General features: G+C 36.4%; 1 protein-coding gene across 5 annotated transcripts; it reads left to right on the top strand.

The window, feature by feature from the left end:
- Window positions 1-113: 113 nt before the first annotated feature.
- On the top strand, window positions 114-14,685 carry LOC149708781 (uncharacterized). Of its 5 annotated transcripts, none has more exons than XM_089864301.1 (11): window positions 114-726; window positions 5,872-6,055; window positions 7,645-7,718; window positions 7,783-7,822; window positions 7,878-7,954; window positions 10,387-10,459; window positions 10,800-10,964; window positions 11,022-11,190; window positions 13,808-14,025; window positions 14,091-14,410; window positions 14,465-14,685. In XM_089864301.1, exons 3-11 carry the CDS (start codon window positions 7,666-7,668, stop codon window positions 14,682-14,684), a joined length of 1,335 nt encoding a protein of 444 aa, XP_089720427.1. In that variant the 5' UTR covers window positions 114-726; window positions 5,872-6,055; window positions 7,645-7,665; the 3' UTR covers window position 14,685. The 5 variants fall into 5 exon arrangements, with proteins under 5 accessions (XP_089720427.1, XP_089720426.1, XP_089720428.1 ...); XM_089864302.1 differs by lacking the exon at window positions 5,872-6,055 and adding an exon at window positions 2,615-2,654 and having other exon boundaries at window positions 657-726; XM_089864300.1 differs by lacking the exon at window positions 5,872-6,055.
- The last annotated feature ends 3,745 nt before the right edge of the window (window positions 14,686-18,430 follow it).

Below are 18,430 nucleotides of genomic sequence, written 5' to 3'. Positions count from 1 at the left end.
TTTTGCCAAAAATCACTATTTTGCCAAAAATAAGTTTTTTCTGATTTATCCCATAATAGCCGACTCGATCACGCTTTTGGCTAACGCGCCATAGAAGCTCGTCCGATTGGCGGCTTGGCCTCAAAACGCATGTTTTTTTCGGTTTCACTAGTTGGAATCTCTTGAGATTTCAGTGAGAGACATATAAAATGGTTAAAAATTATCGTGCAAAGTTCCAAAATTTTAAAACAAATAGTTCGTATCCTAAAAATTCATTAAAATTTTGTTTCTGCATAATTACAACCTATTTAATAACTCAGGGAATTTTTAGGAAAAGAACTATTCGTTTTAAAACGATTAGTTCCTCCCATAAAGTATAGACTGCCATGTTAAAAGCTGACTCCTTGTTTTTTTCGAACAAAAAATTTGAAAATTCCTGATACGCGCTTTTACACTGGAAAAATTTTGTTGGAGGGGCAGCGCGTGCAGCCTAAGCGTGGTGCAGTGGGCTCTGGGCTGTGATACTAAAATAGGAAAAATCCTCCTACGCGTCGTCTGCTAACACATTCTAAATGGCTTGCCTTAAAAAAGCCCTTAATGCCTTTTGGCTTAATCGGCTTCGGCTTCGGCTAAATGGGGTAAATTGGTGTCAGCAGGGTGTCAGTTATTCGTTTCCGCACTTTTCGGCTAAAAAAATGTGGGGTAAAAATTAAAAATGCGAAAACTACAATTAACGTCGCAATTAAAGTAATTTATTTATTTAAATCCCTTTCATAAACTGAATCAACCTAACTTATCTATCCTCCCCCTTTTAACTTAATTAAGTACAAATTACCTGAAATTAACCAAAAATTGGCCTTTTCAAGTTCGACCATGGAAAAAGAATGCGCTCGAGGAAATCTGTTTTCTCGCTGAAGGATAGGCAACTCCCAATCTCGGACGACAGATTATTTAGAAAATCCCGTCAGGGATTTTATATTTATACTCAATCCGAAAACATAATGTTAGTCTCTATGGAGCTTAAAGGGGCTGGCCGGAGCTGTTGGGTTGAAGGGGGGGGGGGGTTCAACTGATGGTTAGCATATTGCTTACCCGCCCACCATTACTTATGGCCAAAGAGCTGGGTGTTTTCCCCCTGAACTAAGTGCGGTCTCCCCCAACAGCGCCGGTGGATAATTTTTTTAGAGTTAGACCCAACTTTACAGTACTAGCAAAGTCAGAAAAGGTGTAGTATCTCATTTCTCGTAGTGCAAAGTTAAGTTTGACTTTTTGTATAGGTTTGAAAAAAAATTTTTTTTAACCACGCCCTGCATTTTATTAAAGTTTTAAATTCAAATCTCGCACTCAAATTCCCCATTTTATATTGTAAAATTAAGGTCACGTGATTTTTCAAAGACCTTTCGGGCATGGATTAACTAACGCTAGGGATAGTTCGTTCCCCCAAAAAGATAACGCATGCATGTTCCAAACGCCCCCTAGCAGCAGTTACTATCCCTAACAGGAAGTTATAAGAAAATTGGACCAAATATCACGTGGTCTATGACGTCAAAATTGAAATACTGCCTAAATTGGGCAAAAACGATTTATTTTGCCGAGAGATGGCGCTATATCTACATCCGTTTTGGTCCAATAAATTGGGGGAATGAAGAGGGCAATCAAGGAATAATTCGGCGATAGAATTACATGGGAAACCCAGTTAGTGAACAATCCCTATAGCGTTAGTTAATCCATGTTTCGGGCCTACTTTTTGTCTTAATAAACCTAAACAATGAAATACCTGGAGAATTTTTATAATTATCAGCTAGTTTCACCCGGTTTAAATGAACATTTAGTAGATCGTGCATTTATACAGTTCATTGTATTTTCCGACTATTCCAAGTGTAAGTTACGATTGAATTTGACAATTCCAGAACTTATTTATTTCCTAAATAACGTTTCTCCCCAAAAAGGAACAGATATTATACAAAAACCAGTTTTGCTTCGCAGACCTTAAAAAACTGCATTTATACACAATCCTTGGCGACACTATTTCAAACCCACAAAGGGCCAGAAATTAGAAGTTATTATCTGTATTCCAATTTGAAATTAAGTTTAATCGATATGAAAAATTTGGTTTGAATTGCGAAGTTCAAACATTTCTTATGATTCTAAATTTTACAACAAGCTGCACTTAAGGAATTTGAAATGTTGATTTTCTCACGCTTGGAATTTGAAATGTTAATTTTCTCGCGCTTGGAATTTGAAATGTTAATTTTCTCGCGCTTGGAATTTGAAATGTTAATTTTCTCGTGCTTGGAATTTGAAATGTCAATTTTCTCGCGCTTGGAATTGAAAAATTAATTTTTGCGCGCGTTTCGGTCCAGCTCATAATACCATCTCGCGGCAAAATAGAGAGAATAAGAAGTTTCTTAAGTTGCCCCCTTTGAAACTACCGCACACAGGCCTTGATTAACGTAGGCAGCGCACAAAGCTACGTTACATAGAGACCTAGCTTTTGGCGTGCTGATAACTGATACTGGAACAGAGTATATACAGAATAAGATGTCGTCAGAGATAGGGAGTTGCCTATCCTGTAGCACAAATTTGCTCAAGCGCATTCTTTATCCATCGTCCAAACCTATTATTCCAATTTCAGATTTAATCTAATTTAAATCATCTGTAAAATACACGTAAAGGTGCGAAATTTGAACACTTAGGTTAAAACATGGCCTACGTTAATCAAGGCCTGTGCGCGGCCAAATTCTCTCACCTGACTGAGACTTAAATAATTTGAAATGTTCATTTTTCTCGCGCTTAGAATTTTAAATACTCATTTTCGAGCGCGTTTCGGTCCAGCTATAAATGAAATCTCGCGGTAAATTAGGGAGAAAATAATAAGTCGCGTTTCTTAAAAGTCGCCCCCTTCGAAACTACCGCGCACAGGCCTTGATTAACGTAGGCAACGATTGAAACCAACATTCCCTAAAAATAAACTCCGCTCAACATTGAATTTTGAAAAAATTATTGATTTAAACACTAAATCAACACAACTTAGCACCCTACCCGTTTATCAGCGTATTAGTATGACTTCCAGCCCCACCCCCCAACCATGTGAGTGAGAGAGAAATTCGAATTTTTCTTCTCTGCTCATGGACCAAATTTCAAACGCACCATCGCTCAGGATTTTTCGTAGAGATATAGTTCTAGTTCCTTTTCCGCACGTGAACTATAGCAATTTCCCATCGAATTACAGCCGTCTCACATCCGCGGGTGTAACACATATTTTTTGGTTGGCTTTCTCATGGCTAGTTGGACAGTTGGGAATCCATAGTACGTTAGTATTTATTCAAATTCATATCCATTCTGCAGAGTACAACTATTTCATTTCTCTTGCGTAGGCCTAATACCTACAAACTTATTTACCTAGATATGTAATTATTGCTCTTATTGATAAGCAACTGCAGAAGTTAAAATTAATGCATTATGATAACAACCTATAATTACCAGCAATTTTGATAGGCGTAAATGATTTCACTATAATTATTTAACCAGAAGTAGTTCTTATCCTACTCATGAATCCTGATTTAACCAGTCAATGTTCATTACCGTCGTCATTACTTCTCTAATTTTGGATATTGGTTATCAAACATTCCGTAAATCAAATATAGTATATGTAATTCGTTTTGTGTCTTAACGAGGGGGGGGGGGAAGGATTTAAATATATTTAGAGCTCGGCATTTTCGATCAATTATCCACAAATTGGTGGATAACCGATTATTTATAAACAAATTTGTGGATTATAATACGATTTAACATGTAAGTTCCGTGCATGGATAATTTTCGGGTATGGATAATTTTCGGGTATGGATAAAGATAAAATAAAGTGGATAATTGATCGAAAATGCCGAGCTCTAAATATATTGATTGGTTTGGCTGAGAGGCAAGGAGGATCACGTATTTCATGCTCTACGTACTGCCTTAAGTTGTGCTATAAACATAAGGACTCCAATTTTCTTTTGAGACGGGACATAGTTCAAGTTTTCTTTAATTGGCCTATTATGCTTAAATGAGAGTGATTACCAAAAACAAACGGTAAGCTTTCACCAAATCAAATTACGTTTCAGTACGAAGCCAAGAATGCAGTGACTTCTACTTGGAATCTCTACCATATCATTTTCTGGGCCTTTCTGCTTGAGGAGGCGTAGAAACTGTCATCCGTGATGTTGTGCATAATGCATTTGAACTTGGAAACAACGCGATATTGACGTAGCTAGCTGTCAGTGCCACGACCTTAGAGCTCGGCATTTTCGATTAATTATCCACAAATTGGTGGATAACCGATTATTTATAAACAAATTTGTGGATTATAATACGATTTAACATGTAAGTTCTGTGGATAATTTTCGGGTATGGATAAAGATAAAATAAAGTGGATAATTGATCGAAAATGCCGAGCTCTACACGACCTATAAGCTTCGAACTCGAATTAAACATGATTTCTTTGAGTAATCTGAAGGAGTAAACTTATAAAGGTTGACGGTTGTTCTACTGTATACATGTGAATAGCCAATGAACGCTAAGAAGTAGAAACGGGCCGTTTAACAAAGTTTTAAACCCTTCATCTTACTTTCAATCAGAATGGTCTCTTAAAGATTCCAAGTAGAAGAATATGTATTCCAGACGAAACTTTTAGAAGTATTAAATAAAACCAGAAGGGGATAATAGAAGAAGGCTCACACTCAGTATCCTCTTAATACTTTAGTTACGTACCATGATTCTTCCCAGACTCACCCTTTTTGGTTGCTCTCCTCATGAAATTTCATTTGGGATGAATTCTATAACTGTTTCTTACTAAACCCCTAACAACCAACCCACAGACCTCGGCATGACGCGGGACAAAAATCTACAAGCAAGCCTTGGAAAATTCTTAAGCGCTAATAGAGTAATGATGAGGGAACTATTTATCGCGTATGTGATTCGGTATCGTAACCTTGCTCCAAACCTTTCTGATGTTAGGAAGAATCATGTTACTATTACCCCGCTTTGTGGTACCCTTCTCTTGAAGGGAAATATTCTATATACTTCAGATGAAACGTGCCTTGTTGTATTGCCATTACCGTAGCGACACTAAATGCTTTGACAAACTTTAATTTCAAACAAGTCATTTGTAATTTGAATGTGCCTACAGAAAAATCCATTCTTAGAATGGATAAATATTCAGGAAAAAAACCGTTATTTTGCATATTACACTTTTCCATGTTCAACTTTTCTAATGCCGATTTGAATATACAATAATTACACTTAATGAATCCCATTTGCTTTCTAGAACGAATCACGCTATTTCTAAACCCTTTATGCCCTTAACCAAAGGTACTCAACAATTTATATTGGCTTTTGTTTTAACCCATGCAGCATTACTTAAACGAGCGGGAAAAATGCTTAAAAGTAAGCGGATTCCCATAACGTCGTGCTGTAAGTTTTTCCGAACTCCGTATAGGCCCTAACGTATATTGAACAGTGCAAGTCTGATTTCAATCTTTTAAAAGCGATTGTTATTCGGTATACGGATTAAATACCCCCATGATAAAAGACCACCGGTCATAATCGCCCATTATAAAAAAAATACAAACTTCCCCCACTCTGTAGATAAAACTTCCTTCAATTATCTTTATCACGGAAAAACTACTAAATCCCAGACTATCAGGACAAACTCCCTGGCCAAAATACACCATCATAGAAACAGATCTTAAGTTTAGGATATATTTCGATTAAAAAATCCTTTAATTTTTCTTTTCGACATCCCTTTTAGAGGGTTAATATTTTGAAAATTTTTTTGTAAATAGATTTTGGGGTATTTTGTCCCCGGGGGATTTAGGACCATGTTTGATGAAATTGTCGTTTTTTCTGTTCCAGTAAGACCTTGACCGGGGGTACTATGTCCTACATTCGTGCAATTCCTATAGTCTTGTTAAAATATTGTCGCATATAGACGCCTGGAAATCGGTGCTTTTAAATAAGCGTAGTTAATATGGTGGTGGTGTACTTTCAAACTCCGTACTCGTCTAGTAATACCTGATGCCAAAATTATATTATAAAGGTGAATACAATTCTTTTAATTCTGTTCAATTATTATCGCCTTATAGATTGACATATTTTGATTACATATGTCGTGTATTTGTGCGTCGAGGAAGATATATCTGGGAAATTGTAAATAAATTTCCGTATTTGTGTATATTTAATTGCGTAGTTAAATCATGAACAAGGCAATACAACTAAAACTACAACTACCTACAAGCTCTTTTCCAGTTTGGGTTAATTTAATTGAGTAGTTAAATCATGAACCAAGCAATACAAGTACAAGTACAAGAACCTGTAAATATATTTTCAGGTTGGGTAATTTAATTGAGTAATTAAATCAGGAACCGGGCAATACAAGTACAAGCAGATTTCTGGTACAAGTACAAGCACTTTTTAATAATTTTTGCAAATTTAATTGAGTAGTTAAATCATGAACCAGGCAATACAAGTACAAGCACTAGTAAACTTTTTTCCAAATTTCTAGAAATTTAATTGAGCAGTCAAATCATGAACCAGACAATACAAGTACAAGAACCTGTAAATATATTTCCAGGTTGGGGTAATTTAATTCAGTAATTAAATCATGAACCAGGCAATAAAAGTACAAGCACTTGTAAATATTTTTAATAATTTCTGGAAATTTAATTGAGAAGTTAAATCATGAACCAGGCAATACAAATAATCATGAACCAGGCAATACAAATAATCATGAACCAGGCAATACAAATAATCATGAACCAGGCAATACAAATAATCATGAACCAGGCAATACAAATAATCATGAACCAGGCAATACAAATAATCATGAACCAGGCAATACAAATAATCATGAACCAGGCAATACAAATACAAGTAAAAGTACAAGCACTTGTAAATATTTTTCAATTTGTGGTAATTTAACTGAACAAGGATATACAAGGATATACAAGTACAAGTACAAGGTCTTGTAAATAAATTTCCGTATTTGTGTATATTAAATTCCATAGTTAAATCATGAACCAGACAATACAAGTACAAGTACTAGAACCCGTTAATATTTTTCCAAATTGGGGTAATTTAATTGAGTTGTTAATCATGAATCAGGCAAAAAGTACAATTACAACAAGCGCTTATTAAGTTTTTTCCCAATTTGTGGTAAGTGAATCGAGAAATTTATACATCAATCATCAATTTTCCATCAATGAAGCATACCCTATTTGATTGCATATATTAAGGAGAATATTTTGTGCTATTTTCATGAAAGTTAAAATCTAGGGAGACTAGAAAATCGAGATTTTACCCCAGTTTGTGGTTATTTTATTGGGCAGGCAATACAAGTACAAGTAAAAGCACTTGTAAAAAATTTCCGTATTTGTGTATATTTAATTGCGTAGTTAAATCATGAACCAGACAATACAAGTACAAGTATAAGCACTTGCAAATATGTTTCCAATCTGTGGTAACTTAATTGAGTAGTTAAACCATGAACCAGGCAATACAAGTACAAGCACTTGTAAATAAATTTCGGTATATTTAATATTACCTCTCTCTCAGAGTACTCTAGTTTCTTTGAGGGAAATTTTATAAACTCAAAATTAAGCAATTTCTTACCGACTTTCTTCTTCTTAGGTTTCACGTCGTATCCTTAAAATGGCAATGAAAGAATTTGAATTTCAGGGAAAAGATCGATATTTTAAATATAGGTACAATTTGCATTTTAAATAAAAAAAATTATCGTCGATTTGAAAAACAAATCAATGATTATAGATACACCCAAGAGACCCCATGGAACATGTCGACAGTAAGGGTGAGTGTTTAAATTGCGCAGTTGGAGGTGAAATTACATTTTCTTTTCTTGTCAGGAAACATGGGGATTTGAAAACAGACTGAAGCAATATCAAATCACGGCAGATTATATAAATCGAGCCTTAAACACGAAGTAATTTGTTTATTATCGATTAATGGAATTAAAGTTTGGATTCGTGGAATCAGAAGTCCATAACCCGACTCGAAGTACTGAGATGTAACGTCTTCAGTGTGGAAATTTTATGGCAACCCACCCCTCAGTTTTACGACTACTTTGGGGAAAATACTTTTTCTCCGTTCAAGCAGAGAGATTTTATAATAGGGAGTGGAAACTGAGGAATATTATGTAGCTCAAAAATCACGTGATCAACAAAACTGGCCAGGTCTATTTCCTGTATAATTTTTTGAGGCCCTCCCTCTAGGGTGGGTCTAGAATGTTGTGGGAGGGTCTCTAGGGGAGATGGACACTACCGTTTTTAGGGAAAGGGAACGGTCTGACTAAAATAACTTCAAATGGCGCCAGTCGCACTCGAACCCTTATGGGGTAATTGTACAGCCAACAGTGATTGAGGGCAAACTTTAAAATTAAAGGAGTGTCATGTGACCGGAAATTTTCCTGGGCAGTTTTAGCGTCGCAGCATACTTGTTTGAGCTACATTGTATTTAGCACTGTCAAAGGCAAGAGCTTCACTCCCTATTATAAATTCTCTCTGGTTCAAGCCGTTTTGCGAGGGCTGTTTTTCGCAAACGGGGTGACGTCAAGTAGTTTTATTGTCCAATCAAAACGTTCCCACTTCTACCGTTTCCTCTTGTCAGTCACTACCTCAAAGAAGGTATAAAAGGGTAGAAGAAGGTTTGGTGGGAGAGTCCTTCAAGTGCTCTGTTTTTTCACGTACCTAAAATAATATTTGGATTGGTATCAGTTTTCAGTTAATGGTCGCCCTTGATTTATCAATATTTTGCAAGGGCGTGCCAACTACGGGGGCAGCCGGGGCGAAGGCCCCCGCTCAAATTTTGAACTCTATGGGACTTTAATATTAGGCAGCCATTTTGCCCCCGCTCCAGTGCAAAATTTTGCCTCATGTTGGCACGCCCCTGAATTATTTTGCATGTTTTCCTATGACTCATTTAACGGAGTAAAATAATATCCTTCAAAAATTTACGATCTTATCAAAAACGACAAAAAAAAGGTTTAAATATCGGGTTCCTAACCATAATATTCACGCTGGCCTCTGCGCTGCGTTCTGGAGAATTTCCGTTTATAGGCTTCCTAATGTTCGCCAAAATTCAAAAGCAAAAAAGAAACATCCCGTTGTCTTGCTGTCCTAGGGGCTGAAGAGGGTACGGGGGAAAGCCTTACTTTAGAACTCCGGGTGTGATGGACTCCTGATAATGCCTATGATCGTACGTACTTACCCGCAGTGAGGACGTATGAGAGTCAAATATAGAAGAGGGGAAGTAACTAATAATGCACAGCCCGATATTGCTCTCACGCGCACTTACTTCGGGGCATAGCCGAGGAGTCAGACCTCACGTGATCCATTAAGAAGAAAATTTGAAAAGGGTTTATAAGAAAATACCAGAGATCAGCATGGTAACTGTAGCTTAAGCTAAGGTTAATTTACTGAGGCTCTGTAAGCATGCAGTAAAATCTTTCAAGCCTCGGCTGTAATACTGACCGAAACGTATAAAAAAAACATTTGATTTTTTTTTCTTTCTGTTGCGCCGATTACGCATGTGTGGCACTCTGATATCGAGCCACAGCACTAGTACTGATTTTGAAAGGGGGGACGACTCTTCTTCCCATACGTCCTCACTGTTTCCTGCAATCACCAAGTGAGCATATTTATATCTATATCTATATAAATCAAAGTCCTGACTGACTGACTGACTGATAATCAACGCCCAGCCCAAACCGCTTGCCCTAGAAAACTAAAAATTTGCACGAACGGTACTCATAAGTAGTAGGCGCGTACTAAGAAAGATTTTTCCAATCCGCCGCCATCTTAAAAAATGGTGCCCAGAAATGCAAAACTCTTCTCTATGCAACAAAGTCCGCGCGTTTCAACCAATTTCACAAATATTTAGTACACTGGTTTCCTTTATGCTATAGACTTACTGAATGGACTTTCGGGTTCGATTTGTCGCCATCTTTTTAAATGGCGGCCAAAAACCTAAAAACCATTCTTTATGAAATAATGTCCGCGTGAAAAGTAACAAAAAATGTCCCGACGGGCTGACGGGCAACGCCGAGTGCCTTCGCTCCCTGGGTGCTACAAAAATATTAGTCATCAGTTAAATCTACCCATTCTTTAAATCCTTTTGATGGTAGTTCTAATTACACGCGAGAGACGCCGCGGGTAACAGCTAGTGTTTTATAAAAGCAAACTATAGAACATATACATGTTTGGTTCGGATTCACATCAAATATATTTACTGATATCGTAAGTTTATAAAAATGATTCCATGACTAAAGCTTTTCTTCAGAAACATAAAAATAACGTATGGCGAATCGTAAATTTATGTCAATATCTCATAGGAGTAAAATTTTGTCTATGATTTTAGGGTGCTTTACGAAGAACATAAAGTTTCCGTATTCGACTTAGAAAAATTATACACTGAACCAAATTTCTTCAACGTAAGTAGTTTTGCGGCTTTTATTTAAAAGGCTTTTCAAAAACTATTCTCATTGAAATGGTCCTGACACGCACATATTAAGGTGATAAACTTGAGCGCGTGAGGCTTTTAATTTAAGCCATTTTTTTAAATTTAGAACCACCATAAAATTTATTTAACTGCACGAGATACATTAGGGCGAGCTCTAGCAGAGGAGCATTCAGCCAAGATTCTTTTAGGTTTTTGGAAAGGCCTATTGGGCTTAATTTTCACATGTTCCATTATTTATAAATACCAAAATTCTATGGTCATTTTAAGTATCAAAGAACAATTTTTTATAACACTTCACTCAATTGGTTTAGAAAGCTCATGCTGTGATGTTTTATGTGCCACTGTCGTCTTTCGAGGGCAAACAAGAACTTTATACTCCATCTTCGACCTACGAAACAGCCAGGACAATCATCGTGTCCGCCGCCCCGAAGAAATTCGTGTCAACTACCATGTCCTTCCTGAATATGGAAATACAAGTAAAATTGTCTTCATTTACCACCCATTTCGTTTAATTTCATTATTGGTTCATTTAGGTGGTTATTCTAATAGTTTTAACCGTTGTCGTTATCTCGCTTTTGCTCGTCATTCATTCAATCGTAATGAACAAATACAAATCTTTGCCCACCAGGAAAGCTGTCAAGAAACTGACCATCGAAACTTTGGATAATATGTGGGATAACGCGTCGCTTTTGTGCGGTGAACGTAAGGATGTTGAAGCAAGAAGTAATATACCTATAAGAAGGTTTAAATTCGTCTCTGGTACTCGCATGTACTGATAGTCGGCAATCCCCCTTCACGTGTGGGAGGCAGCCGAAACATAGGCGGCGCTTAATATTTTATCTTACTCTATGTTTTTCACTATTTTATCTCTTTTACTTTTTCGATAAGAATTGGTTTGGTTTTTGGAACTCACGAAATCATAAATATAGTACACTTGATTGTATTTAGAAATAATTATAGAACGGTTGGACACATAATCCAAATCCAGAACGTTAGGTTCAAAATCTTTAACTAGCTTGTTAATAGCAATTAAAATCAATTCGCGTACCGATTCAGTACCTGGAGCAGCCTGCAATTTCTGTTTACTTTGCTCGAATTTTTTTATCTATTCCGTATACGTCATTCGCGTCTGAATGACCTATCCCCACGGAATCCAATGGGAAAGCACAGAGCAATATCAGATATGAAAGGGGTGGGGCTTACTTGTATACTCACACCGGTGTAGGAGTAGAAGCCAATGTCTGGCAAGTTTAAGCCTTCTTATAGGTATATTTTTTGTTGGTTGAAGTTAATATTTGAAACGGAGCCTCCGAGATATCTAGGCCCATGCATTTAGCGAAGCGAGAATATTTTTTTGACTAATTTAGTTCGCCGTGTTTTCCCGCTTGGTGGCGCTTTCAGCACCGTAAAATAAACAAGTTCAGCCTCATGACCCCGTCGACTGCTACAATATTAGGGCAAGGTATAGACGTAGACAGTCTTGGAAATAAGGATTTTTTTGAAACTAGTCCTCGGGACCAGTGACCCCCAGCGTCTACAATATTAAACTTAACTTATTTTTTACTAATCCTATTGAAAAATTAAGGGAGTATTTCGTTGACGCACAGCCCATTCGATCGGGCTATAGATGCAAAATTATGTCAAAAATCAGAGTTAACTCTTAACATTTCCGTCATTGGGGGGAACACCGTTTTTTGGTCCTAATTTTGAAAATACTGGTTGAAATCTCTTGAAATTTATATGAGATTTGCAAAATAATGTTTGGTATTTTTGTGCAAAGTTTTTCTCTTACAAAGCTTTTTGTAACAACATTAAAACGAAAATTAACCATAATTTAATGGCTTAGTCTCAAACAGTTTAAATTTGTTTCCTTCAGTATCACTGGTTCCAGTCTCTTGAACTTTTAGTGAAAGGCATATTGAAAGGTTTTAAATTATCGTGGAAAATTTCGAACTTATAAAGCGAATAGTCCTTTTCCTAAAATTTCCCTAAGCGACTAAATAGGTTGTAGGATTATGCACAAGCTCAATTTTAATGAATTTTTTGGAAGTGAATTGTTTCTTTGAAAACTTTGAAACTTAGCATCATAACTTAAAACCGTTCAATGTGCCTCTCACTAAAATTTCAAGAGATTCGAACAAGTGAAACGGAAGAAACTTATTAAACCGTTCCAAGACCAAGCCCTTTAATTAGGGCTAATTTTCGTTCTAATATTTATACAAAAAAACTATAGAAGGGAAACTTTTTAAAATTTCCAAAACATAGCAAACGTTGTTTTTTCACATCTCTTTAAAATTTCAAGAGGTTTGCACCAGTAGTTTCAAAATTAGGGCAAAATAACGGTGTTCCTGAGTTCCTCCCATAGCCGGTCATGTTAAAAGCTGGCTCCTTGGATTTTTCGAGCGAAAAATCCCAAAATTACCAACACGCGCTTTTACCTATCTATAGCGTGTGAAGCCAAAGCGTGATCGAGTGGGCTGTGGTTGTAGCAAGGAAGGCAAGAATTATAAAATCTCAAGGCTAGGAGACTATATCCATGGAGTAGAAATTTGTAATGACTAGAAATTTTAAACTGGTCCCTCCAGAATTTTCATAAAAATTCTCAATTAATAAACTGGTCCACAGGACCAGTAACCCCCGGATTTTGAATAAAAAAACTGGTCCGAGCAATTAATAAACTGGTTTTTGACCTGTGGACCTGTGCTATTTCCAAGACTGGACGTAGAGAGGTGAAGCCGAGGTCGCGGATAGTTATAAAATGTTTTTGAAAATTTCCGAAGACCTTTATTAAACAATCATTCCAAAGAAGTAAAGGATAAAAATGTTAAGGTTAAAAAAATGAAAGGTTTTGAAGGGGTAAAAAATCCTCTAATGGTATATGAAAACTGTGAATTAGCAACTTCAAGAAGTTTTGTTTTACTAAAAAAACAACGATGTTAAAATCTCATAATTACTTTTTTGTCCATACAATCTAACCAATGGATTCAATAAAAAGTGAATAGCCCCTAAAAAATTACGTTAATTTAAAGGTGAAACCTTTCTCTTTCATAAAAGTTTTATAATTGGCCCCTAAAATGTCATCGATAATTTATGTAAGACGCCGGTCGCAACGGTCATTAAAGCGCCACCTCGTACACACAAAGGGTAAAAATATTTCCTCTATGAAACTGGATATTTCCCCACGTAAAAATCGACTTGCATGGGCCTAGTTCGTCACATGTCAAATCGTAGCGTTAACCAGCTTCGTATTCATGACGAGATTGTGTCCCCAATACAAAATATGGTTAGTGCTTTACTGAAAAATAATTATGTGCTGTAGCAATTCCCTCCGTTTTGCCCCACATTACTTCACGTCTGCTAGTATCGTCGTGGCTTATCGGAGTGACTGTCATTCTATTTTTCTTGGGTTGTTACTTGCGTACGGAGTTTACGACGGAAAGTTACAAGTTCATCGACTCCCTTTCAGACTTGATCAAATCGGGAATTCCACCTTTAGTGCTCGAAGGAAGCCCAACTCTTGACTATCTGAAATATTTGGTAAATAGCCTATTTATTCCTAAAATCTTTAGACATTCCGCGAACGTCATTGGGGCGTATTTTAGGGAGCTCAGGATCCAGTTGTTCAGGAATGGCTAGACACTTTCGATGAAGAGAATCTCTACGTCAATGCGGGAGAATACTTTTCTGTTGAAGGATACAATGCCATTCTTTCCGGAGAAAAAGCATTGATTGTATCAGACATCTATTTTCTTTGGATTTTGGGAGAACTTATGATCGCTGATACTGAAAGTCTAGACATCTTCTTGAACAAAGGAGGACTCTACTTTTCGCAACAAGAAGTTGGCTTCGACTACTTACACATAATTTTGAACACCACTTGGTTGAAGAGCAATCCACAAGTGCACGAAAATATTGAACTGATGTTGGTATGACTTTTGTCATCAATTAAACAGGTTTGACGAATGTTCTATTTCAGTATCTTACCGGTATTCGAAACGCAAGTGTTCAAGTATTTGGATTTGGAGATGCATCGTCTCATTGAATACGTCACGTGGAAGAAACCGTTGAAAAGCATGGATAACTTGGACCTCAGTAGCGTCATCCCGCCTTTCTACTTACTTTTCATTCTGATGACAGGAACAGTAGTCATTGTCATTACTGAAAATTTCCTCAATAAACGTCGCTTTACCGCATAAATTTTAATACATCACTATGCCATATGCAATCGAATTACTCCCAAATACAAATTACCTAGCTGTTTCTTTATATGGTATATCAGCAAAATCTGTACATTTTATATTACTTCAAATCTTCTTCTTAACGAAAATTAGAAATTTATTGTAAATACGAACCCACACTCTATGATGTGAATATAATTAATTAGTACAGTCCCGGTACAACCAGGGAGTAAGGAACGTTAGAGGGAGTATAGGCGCGTTCGTTAGATTCGTGGCTAAAATCGTCTCTCTCTGGCGCTGACTCGGGGACTCAACGCGGTGTCCGCGCGCATGCGTCAAATTTAAAAACCGTTGTGCATCTGTTTTTTAACGAGGTATTTTTCTGTTCTCGCCGTTACGGCAAGCCCGGCCGCCGGCGGCTCGAGATGCGCCGCTCGGCCTCAGCCGATGATATCTAACCAAGGCTTAGTGTAGTTTTCGTGTCTAATTTTATTCTCAGAGCTATATTTATGTTGAAATTTAAAGAAAATGTTATAATATTTAGTTGAAGACTTGGTAAATGTCTCAAAAAATTTCGAAACTTGAGCTTTAAAACGTTGAATATTTTATAACGCCTACCGAACGATACCGCAAATTCGCCTTCCGGGCTTCCCGGTTAACTCGACGGCGAGTCGAACAGAGTGAGTGGGGCAGCAGTCGATGGAAGCGGAAGCTGGCGCTGGCTGCAGAGAGAATTTTTAAATTCTCTCTGCTGGCGGTAGTAAACGACGTCACTCGCGCCTGCGCGTTAGAAAAAATTGAGGAACGGAGATAAAAATTCCTACCCCCCACTTTCTTTACCATTTGCCACTGTATGACGGTTTTTTTAGCATTAGATCAAAACTCCCTCTAACGTTCCTTACTCCCTGGTACAACGTTACTTCATTCTCTTCTACAAATATACCTATTATTGAAAATGAATACTGAAGTAAAAAATAATTGTAGCTTTATCGTCGAAGGGATACGCCCACGAATCCTTTGGTATTTGGTTACAAGTGGGTCCCCATTACAATGCTTAGAGCGGTATTGGTTAGTATCTATGCTACAGCTAACTGACAGCGCCCTATATAAATTACTACAAGAAATTAGAAATATTAATTTTATTTTGTTCTTTTGGAATGAGGAAGGATAAATTCTAGCCTGGTCCTCAGCACTATTTCAGAAATAAATCTCAATCAAACAGATCTATTTCTTATCAATAAAGATCAAAAACAAAATCTCAACCGAGTTTTTTTAAACGGCAGTTACCTTTTAATAAATCGTAATTTTTAAGACCAGCTTACCTGTAATGGCAGCAAGCGTTTTTATCTTGACATAATAAGACTTAAGTTACACACAAACGTTTTTTTAAAAAATCAATAAAACAAACTACAAAAATAATTTAATGCCAGGTTGGGGGGGGGGGTAGACTATTGCTCTATAGATCGTTTTTAGACATATATACTAATGGTACATAATAGATTTATGGTTGAACAAAAATAAACGGATCTGCGTGTTTCCAGGGATACGTAGATTTAATCTATTTGGAATCATTAACAAGCCATTTTCTGGGTTTTTCTGCTTGAATTATAGAGGAGGTGTAAAAACTGTTTCTCTTGACGTCATTGGTCTTAGAAACTACAAGACATTGTCGTAGCGAGAGATAGATTTCCAATGGGCAGATATATTTGCAATTATGCTTTACAAATAATTATCTCAAAATATTTTTGCCCAATTTGTTTAGCTAAAGTTTTCCTACATAGACATTGACTCGATGGTTAAAAAATTAAAAACTTTTCACGAAGGTTTGTCTCATAGCTAAAGGCTAAGCAAGTGCTGATATGGTTTGTTATATTTACCTACTTTTATGCCTTTAATAATCCGTGAGGTGTTTATGCAAAGGATAAATTAGATTAAAAGTAAAATATGCGTAATTAAAATTGTAATGTTTAGATATACATGGAATATAAGGTGGCAGTCGGTTCTTTTGCTTATATGAACTTTAACTTTTGCAAAGTAAATTCAACATAAAATAAAGTCTCTAGTGACATATTTATCTTTATTTTGAACGTAATTAGAGCCCAAAATAAATATTATTTTAAAATATTGTAGAGAAAATTAAGTTAAACGCGTTTCTGGTACTCGTAAAATTCTCAGTGAAAATAGTTATTAAATTTAATAACGTCTGTGCATTGTAGCCTCCAAAATCCACTTAGTATCCCATACATTTGTTCAAAGTTAAAATTTTCTGCCGTTTTCGGATGTTTTTAAGTCGATAAAATGACTGAATTCATATGCAGTTTCACACTGCATGTGAGAAATATCCTCGCTATAAGGAAATTTAGTTTTCCATGTAAGAACTGCCCTCCCTGTATTGGGATTTGATTCTGCATGTTAGATTTACCCTCGTTGCTAGAGGGCTAAATTAATTTTTACCCATAATATTCCAAACATATTTTCCAAGAAAATTTCAAAGATATTTCTCAAAAATATGTCAAAGTTATTGCTCAAGAAAATTTCAAAGAAATTACAATCGTATTTCTTAACAAAATTCCAAAGGTATTTCACAAGAAAATTTCAAAGGCAATTCCCAAGGAAATTCATAATGTTTTTCTCAAATGAATTCCAAAGTTATTTCTCAAGAAAATTACAAAGGTATTTCAAAGTAATTTAAAAGAAAAAGAATCCAGAATCCCTCAATTTCCCAAATAACGCCTTAATCAATTAAATTGTAAGGGACTTAAAGATTCCAAGTAGAGGAAATATACCATATAAAAATATGAAAACTTAAATTTTAACTTAGAAACTTCACGAAATATTGCACGCTCTGTTTCACGAAGTCTCCAAAGCGATTCTAAAAAAATAAAAGCGGTGTTGTTCAAAACTGCGGTTTTAAAAATAGCTGTGTTTGTCTTGAGTTTTGAGCATTTCTTAACAATACTGTTATACTCGTTGGTTTCAAAAACTACCTTTTCTGTGATCATTTAATTAGTAATGTGACCTACTAAGGGACCGTGTTTTTGGATTTTTTTTGTAACTACACTTAAATATTGTACTATTCTTCAGGCTGAATCAGTTTGATAGTGAAGAGAGGAAAACTGTCATATAGGGTCAAGAATGTAGGGCATAATTCCCCATCAGAGAAAAAAAGGACATAATCCCCTACCATATTGGAAAAGATCCCTCGGACAATATCCCCGAATGGATGTCCAAGACAAAACACCTACAGTCACATGACAAATTCCCCCAACCATAAAAAATTCCCTAAAATGTGTTTACGACAAAATACCCTAATGCACGGTTTAAATCGATATGAATGTTTATAAGAAAAGAAAACCTAAATAAATATTTTACAATAGAATTATAAGCACGCCCCTTTTTCATCAATGGCATAAAAATTCACACAGCTGCTTCAATTTGGTAGGATTTTACCAACCCAACCCAAATTGGTTTCTGACTAAACTAGACCAGGGATAGATAGACTTTTTTAAGACGGAATAAACAATGTTTGGCCTTTACTTCATTCCGACTCATAGACGAGTATGTAGTCCCTTCCTTCAACACGTAACCAAAAAATTAAATTATCTTATTGGCTCACAAAAACTACGTATTGGTGACGTTGCTGACGGGGAGGGCCAAAAATACGTAATTCCTGTTAACCTCTGTCGCCATGACTACGACCCCTCTTGCGTTGTACCATAGCCCACTCGATCACGCGCGTCACGACGCAAGCTGCTAGCGCTATA

This window comes from Phalangium opilio, unplaced genomic scaffold, assembly GCF_054372755.1.
Source record: "Phalangium opilio isolate 3A_F unplaced genomic scaffold, DU_Popi_V2 ptg000013l_1, whole genome shotgun sequence".
Classification (NCBI taxonomy): Eukaryota; Metazoa; Arthropoda; class Arachnida; order Opiliones; family Phalangiidae; genus Phalangium; species Phalangium opilio.
Note: the sequence above shows the minus strand (reverse complement) of the source record. Positions and strands in the feature narration are given on the sequence as shown.

Bases quoted from the DNA above. Each gene is read 5' to 3' on its own strand.
- LOC149708781 (XM_089864299.1), top strand. From the start codon at position 7,499: ATGAACCAGGCAATACAAGTACAAGCACTT. The intron at 11,191-13,807 runs GTAAGGATGTTG...TATGTGCTGTAG, and splicing joins GTCGCTTTTGTGCGGTGAAC to CAATTCCCTCCGTTTTGCCC. The intron at 14,411-14,464 runs GTTGGTATGACT...GTTCTATTTCAG, and splicing joins CACGAAAATATTGAACTGAT to TATCTTACCGGTATTCGAAA.